Source organism: Bombyx mandarina, chromosome 20 (assembly GCF_030267445.1).
Source record: "Bombyx mandarina strain Sakado chromosome 20, ASM3026744v2".
Lineage (NCBI taxonomy): Eukaryota > Metazoa > Arthropoda > Insecta > Lepidoptera > Bombycidae > Bombyx > Bombyx mandarina.
This window is the reverse complement of record NC_143226.1, coordinates 789,648-797,185: the sequence shown is the minus strand read 5'-3', so window position 1 is coordinate 797,185 and position 7,538 is coordinate 789,648. Positions and strand designations below refer to the sequence as shown.

The following is a 7,538-nucleotide window of genomic DNA, read 5'->3' as shown; positions in this document are numbered from 1 at the left end:
TTCATTTCATTTTTTATTGCGGTGCAACTACAAACGAATGGTCGGTGGCGAGCGGTTACCGTCAGGGAATTTAATTCCAATATTAATGACAAAAAGTCAGTTACGACCTATTTAGCACAAGTATTATGTTCGTTATGCAAACAGCACGTGGTTAATAGTTGCAAGCCATATAAAAAATATAGTGAAATACACACGTCGATTCTACGAGATGAATGTAATTTGCGCGCCCCTAGCGGCAAGCGTACTCAAACGATCCCATTCCATACAAATATGAGTTAACTTTTACGCTATCGAGAACGTTAAAAAACTCGCACTGAGCACACCGATCAATGTTTGTACTGCGCATCATCTCCGCGCCGTGACCCATCACACCCCTCGCGATTCAGAAACTCAGAGCAGCCATTGTACAAAAGAATAAAACGAAAAAATGTTAAAACACCACGAAATTCACCCCGAAATAGCTTAAAATAGACTATTAACCAATATATTTTATAATAATAGTGTTTTTTTCCAAAATTAAATGAAAATTCTACGTATAGTGATGTCGGAGAAATAAATCTGAATTTCGTCATTTATAATGGCTGCTTTGAAAACGAAATACGAATTTTAATAATAATGTAAAAATAAAATTGCTTAGTGTAAAGAAGTCTTCCAAAATAGCGGTATTAGTGTGTAGTTGTAATTTTGCCGTGAAAGAATATTTATAGTCAATTCAAAACAAATCAACATTATATAATAATAATATAGTTGAATTATTAACGATTTACATGAAGAATAAAGGATAACTTCAAACAATTTAGTTTGAAGACAAATAATTAGTAATTACGTAATTAAAAGTCGAAGCTTACAGCGTGCCCCAAAAGAAGAAAAAAAACAATTATCAAAAATGTTTAATCTGGGCCGCTTTAAGATACCTCCCATCAAAAATGCCCTAGACGTAGCTCTGCAGACCGTCAGGCAGCAGATGCCTGATAAACCAGGACCGCCACCCCGTCCCCAGCAGAACGTCAGATTCGCCAACTTAGGTGAGTACTTTAATAATCCATTAATCTAAACCAAAATAAATAATAGTTTAAAAAAACTAAAAAACACGCTTTATATAAAATTCAACTAAAAAATAGAAAATAAATTTTAATAAATTTAAATTGAAAATAGTGTAAAATATATTTTATTGTAAAAAAACGAGTTTTTCAGTTTTTTTAAACTATTATTTATTTTTCATTTTTTAGTTAAATTTTCTATAAAAGTGTATTTTTAAAACTATTAAGTACTTTAACATCAATTCCTGCCTTATCGACTATAGATAAAAATTATATAAATTGGAAAAATCTTATTTTGCAAATTGAATAATGGAATAATCTTACAAATTAGTGTATTGTCATCGGTCCTCGATAAATCTATAAAGTTTGAATGAAATCTGGCCGTTTAAAATGGGTCAAAATCGCGTCTAAAGGAGCCAGTTACAAACATACAAACAAGTGAAGCTAATATAAAGCGTGTAAAATGTAATTCGCTGAACGCATATTGTCTTGTTTTTTAAATACTGATTGAACGAACCGCTCGACGCCTCGACTTTTGAGGGTCTTTTGTGTCAGATCTTTTATTCCACTTCCTCAAACACGAATAGAATGAATTTGCTAAAGCTTTGAAGGATACGATACATATCAGTCGTGTTGTTATTACCCAGGACGTTTATTTTGAACCTTGATAGATCATTACATTCACAGACAATGATTTTGTTCCTTTTCGTTACGACTTATGCAAGTAGGGTCTTTAGCTAAGTTCAGCTTGGAAATATACTGTCCAGTACTAAAGTGTCCAGTATCCAGCGCCTTAAGTAGTTTACCTGAGCTTAATCTTACAAAGCTTCTGCAACTTTTTTGTAATGACTAAACTTCAAAACTTAACAAAAACTACCTTGATACTGACTCGAATTGACGCTAAACTGATTTATAGTACGAATGCACTCCGGCATCAACACGGATTCGCCCTTATAAGTCATCAGTACTTTGAGAACTGTCCCTACTATGTAGATAGGTGTAATTTCTTCATAATCTCATGCATTAGTTTAGCTCCTCTTGGAAGAGTGATGCATAACATCCTAAATTGTAGGACTTACTATAGTTCTTGGGGTATGTGCAACTGCCCGTTTCTACACATGCTTTGGACAACGCACATCAATGTACAGTGCGCTTATTTAATATAAACTTGGTTGTATTTCGAATTTGCAAACACTGTTTATCGGTCTTGAATTGATTCAAATTCAAAACTATTTGAAATAAGGACGAATAAGGATAATACTTTGTATAATAATATAATTCTACCAAGCATATGGAATATCTGGTAATACGCTACTGATTTTTTCTTCTTCTGTTTGCATTTCAATTTTTTTTTGTTTTAATTTATTTTCACGTTAATTAATTTTAATTGCTAATTAATTTTCATGTTAGACAACATGGGTGAGAGCTGTGAACTGTCCACCATGAACGAAACTACATCTCCAAGCTACCAGTCGACAAATCCGAATAATCCATTCCTTAGTGGTGAATTACAAGCAGAAGATTCATTCACCAGCTACCAAAACACTTATCCGCAACAGGATGGAATTGCTCCAAGGTATTCTGTTACTGGATACAATATTTAAATAATTTCCCATAATATGAATTTATACAATACAGTTTGTAATAGAAAAGAGTTCCTTAAAAACAGTAGATATTTTTAGTTTATTAACAAAATTCCAGAACCCAGAGCATGCAAAGTGTTGATTTCTATGCGTCGTCTGAAGAAGGTGGTTTCGAAGAATGCGGTGGAAAGCCGGGAGCTAAAATCAACGAGTTTCAAGCTGCATGGAACGTGACTAACGCTATTCAGGTAATTGAACCTGTGTCTATTCGCAAAACGCTTTTTACGATTCCGACTTTATATTATTTAAAATAATCTTGATCGTTTTACAGGGAATGTTCGTGGTGTCCCTCCCATTCGCAGTTCTTCAAGGAGGCTACTGGGCAATTGCCGCTATGATCGGCATCGCTCATATCTGCTGCTACACTGGTAGGATCCTAGTGGAGTGCCTCTATGAAGACGATCCCGTCTCTGGGCAACGGGTCCGCGTCCGTGACTCATACGTCGGTATCGCCAAAGAATGTTTCGGCAGGAAATATGGCGCCAGAATCGTAAACTTGGCCCAAATCATCGAACTACTCATGACTTGTATTCTTTACGTTGTCGTTTGTGGGGACTTAATGATTGGTACATTCCCCGATGGCTCCATAGACACTCGTTCGTGGATGATGCTAACCGGAATATTCCTGCTGCCCCTTGGTTTCCTGAAGTCTTTGAAGAGCGTGAGTATGCTATCGTTCTGGTGCACCATGAGTCACTTGATCATAAACGCGATTGTACTAGGCTACTGCATTCTCTATATCGGCGATTGGGGATGGTCGAAAGTCAAATGGAACTTGGACTTTGAAAATTTCCCAATCAGTCTAGGCGTGATCGTCTTCTCGTACACATCTCAAATATTCTTGCCCACTCTGGAAGGGAATATGGAGGATCGATCTAGATTTGAGTGGATGCTGAAATGGTCTCATATCGCAGCTGCGGCTTTCAAGTCTGTTTTTGGATACGTCTGCTTCTTGACCTTTCAAAACGACACTCAACAGGTTATTACGAACAACCTTCGTTCTTCAGGGTTCAAAGGTCTTGTAAATTTTTTCCTTGTAATCAAAGCAGTGCTTAGCTATCCTCTACCTTATTACGCTGCGTGCGATCTATTGGAACGCGCTCTTTTTAGGGGCAAACCGAAAACTCTGTTCCCCGTAATTTACGCTTTGGATGGGGAATTGAAGGTATGGGGTCTCGCTTGGAGACTCGGTGTGATAATGTTCACAATTTTGATGGCGATATTCATTCCACATTTTACTATTCTAATGGGATTTATCGGTAGTTTCACGGGCACTATGTTGAGTTTCATTTGGCCGGCTTATTTTCATTTGAAACTGAAAGGAAGTCAATTAGAAAGTAAGACAATTGCCTACGATTATTTCATTATAGGCCTAGGATTCCTGTTTGGTATCATCGGAATGTACGATGCCGGTTCGGCCCTCGTTAGGGCTTTCAAAATAGGATTGCCTTTTTAAGAAGCAATCTTCACGAATGACAATAAGTTGTTATACTATTTATAGATTTAATCATATCGGTATCGCAGTTTTCGCGGCATTAAATGTTGTAATATAGTTAGCGGAGTTTTTTTAATATTTTTTTTAAACGACTCCAAAAGAAAAATATTTTTTTCTTTGTTTAGGTAATGTAGTTGACAACTTTGGCGTGACTTCGTTTTGAGATTGGAAAATCATTATTTAAAAAGCGTTATCAATGCTAATAAAGAGCCCGATGAGACTCTATCCAAAATACGTACCTAACGTTATTCTTATGGGAATTTCGTTAAGCTTAAAAGTAAAAAAAAAGTATTCACTGATTTTTCCGTTTTTATCCAAAAATTGATAAGTCGTCCCTTCTACTCGTAGGGCCCGTAATAGGAAGCATGTAAGGGTAAGTACCACCGTCCTGCCTATTTCTGCCCCGAAGCAATGATGCGACCTCGTATCTCCGGACGGATGAAGGAGTCCACATTGATGTCTATCATGTTTCTATAACTACTTTACACTTCAACTAGTAGTAGGGGGTCTTGAAAGTCTGCTCGGGTAGGTACCACCATCCTGACTATTTCTACTGTGAAGCAGTAATGCGTTTCGGTTTGAAGATAGCCGTTGTACTGTAAAACTGAGATTTGGAACGCATATCTCAAGTTGGGTGGCGGACTTTACGTTTTTTATGTCTACGGGCTACGATAACCACTTAACACTAAGTGGGCCGTAATTTCGTTCAACCAATGATGCAATAAATAGATTAAATAAGAATTAAATGAAAACTGTGTAAAAAATGCATATAGACGATATATCTTTGAACAATGCAAAAACGAAAACAGTTTCAAAATTAAATAACTTCTTACCTATGAACATGAATCAGATATAATCTTCCAAATACAAGAATGCCTATGCCTGTGATGAATATAAAAAGATGGCGTTTTAAAAATTAAGTATTACAATTATTATTGTAGTTTTAAAAAATATAAACAAATGTCTTCCAATTATAAATTTAATGCTCATGAATTGTATATTTTTTAACAACGAAGTCTTCCACTTTTATTTATGATAATTTAATTAATCAATATTATATTTGGATAATATTTACAAAAAAATATATATATATATACTAATGTAGGATGTAGTAGTACCTACATGAAAAACATTAATTAAAAACGATAATAATTTATGGGCACTTATTTGAAGTTAGATTTAAATTATAACTTTTACTATTAACTTTCTTTATTTTATTCGTTTAGTAAGATATTTTATATTATATAGAGCTAATTTAAATTATATTTTTTATTATTATAGAACAATTAATATTGTTTATATTGTATTATTATATTGAATTTACATTAAGAAAAGTGTGTTGATTGTTTATTTACATTTTACGCAAGGCATTGACGGTCAAATTCAATACTAGTCCTGTCAATTTAAAATCGGTCTCAAGTCCTAATTACAGAAAAAATATGCGTGCTTACTTTTCAAATATATATAACTAGATTATATCAATGTGTAATAACTAATCACAATGTCTTCCATAAATTATATGATAAATTGTTGTTGATTATATTTAGATAATGTTATTAAACATGTTTGTCGTTAGATTAGTCGTGTAATATTTAAGTGTATGGGCGGTGATCTAAAAAGAAAATGTATTTGAGTATACAGATTATCTTATTAATTACACAACTATGACTTGGAAACGGATAAATTCTTAAAGATTTACACTTTCCTTTTTTTTTTTTTTTCGCAAGGCGCAGACGTAATTAAAAGTACATACATACATTTACGGTTTCATTTCACGGTATAATTTGCCATTACATTATTTCTGGCGTTTCGAATATGTTTTAGTTTTATTTATATACTGTGCTTGTCTAATGGAATGGACTTTTGGAATGTAATAATGGAATAAAAAAATGAATACATACAAATCAGCTACGGTTTGACATTGACGTATGATAAATTAAAAAAAGTAACTTACTACTCGTAATATGTTACCGAAACAATTTTTGTTTAATTAATCCAATGTAATAATGCATTTTAATAATTATCGAACACAATTTCAAATAATTTTATTTTAGTAAATATATTATTTACTTTTGTTCGGATTATTTTGGGGATATCTGTATATCCAAATACGAATTAAAAAAAATATTTGGGCTTCCAATCTATTGTGCTTTCCGAGTCGACTGTACAATTATATGTACCTACGTTATAATATGCTTACAAGTCAATAATAGAGATGTGGGATAATAGCGATGTATCCAAACGCAATAATATTGTATAAATATACATATTATAAATCTAATTAATCGTTTATTCTATTGTGATCGAAATAAAATAATAATCTAGGTGTGTATTTTAAATAATATAAAATGTTATTCCATATTCTTGATTATGTTTTATTTTCACTATTTTCTTTTAGGAAACGGGTTTTGTGAAGGATTCATTCATAACTCCGATTAAGACTGGTTTGAAATAGACTATTTCAATTTTTTTTTACCTCTGTAATGGCGAACGAGACAACTAAAAATAAGTCATGCACGAAGCCCAAAAATGATAGGGACACAGATAAGGCTTTACTTATCGAGAAAGGTTACCATTAGTCTCGTTTGAGGAACAATACGTCATAGCGTTCAGGTTATAAGCATCGTGAAAGAGAATCCACACCATGGCTGAATGGTCAAATGCCAAAATGAAACTGGAAACGCGCTATAAAGTGCAGCGCTCACAGAAATAGGAAAAAACGGCCGCGTTGAGAAATGAGATCAAATTATCAATTGCATTTGTGTAAAGGATTTTTTTCTACCTAAGCTGATGGTCTTGAGTGATCATTTCAGCGTAGCCTTAACTAGTAGGTAAGCTCACGGGGCTCAAACCTGACGACATTGCCAACACTAACCCTAGCAAGAACAGTGCTTCGCAGAATCTACCACCGGATCGGAAAGGAGACCCACTGAGAAGATCCGGCGAGAAATGTGTGGGCTAATTTACTCCCCATTCGTAGTCTTCAAACCGGAATGCCTGCTTCTAGGCAGAAATAGACAGGGCTGTACCTTTCCATACGAGACTACGATACGTCCTATCTATCTTAAGGAACAATGGCAATTCGGATACAAAACCACGGCGATGCCCAACGAACTTCCTTTCTCGTCCAGTCTGGTTTCGAACGAAATTGGGTACTTGAAAAAAAAGCGGCGATGTAACTTTTCAAATTATGATTCAACCACTGTGTAGACCGACTTATGACATGACTATAATCGATCCGACAGTTACCAAACAACAGACCGCAAAAAAATACTTTTTATTCTAACCCTTTGTCCCGTTCTTTCGTAAAAATAATATTTTAACTCAACGTTTGCGAAACTACTCCTTAAGAAAACAATA

The 7,538-nt window shown here is 34.3% G+C and overlaps 1 protein-coding gene across 1 annotated transcript; it reads left to right on the top strand.

The window, feature by feature from the left end:
* The first annotated feature begins 342 nt into the window (after positions 1 to 342).
* On the top strand, positions 343 to 5,343 carry VGAT (vesicular GABA transporter). The gene is made up of 4 exons (XM_028177056.2): positions 343 to 1,025; positions 2,451 to 2,616; positions 2,742 to 2,871; positions 2,955 to 5,343. The coding sequence occupies exons 1-4, from the start codon at positions 887 to 889 to the stop codon at positions 4,137 to 4,139; spliced, it is 1,620 nt and encodes a 539-aa protein (XP_028032857.2). The 5' UTR covers positions 343 to 886; the 3' UTR covers positions 4,140 to 5,343.
* Positions 5,344 to 7,538: the final 2,195 nt, after the last annotated feature.

Bases quoted from the DNA above. Each gene is read 5' to 3' on its own strand.
- VGAT (XM_028177056.2), top strand. From the start codon at position 887: ATGTTTAATCTGGGCCGCTTTAAGATACCTCCCATCAAAAATGCCCTA. The intron at 1,026-2,450 runs GTGAGTACTTTA...TTTTCATGTTAG, and splicing joins CGTCAGATTCGCCAACTTAG to ACAACATGGGTGAGAGCTGT. The intron at 2,617-2,741 runs GTATTCTGTTAC...ACAAAATTCCAG, and splicing joins CAGGATGGAATTGCTCCAAG to AACCCAGAGCATGCAAAGTG.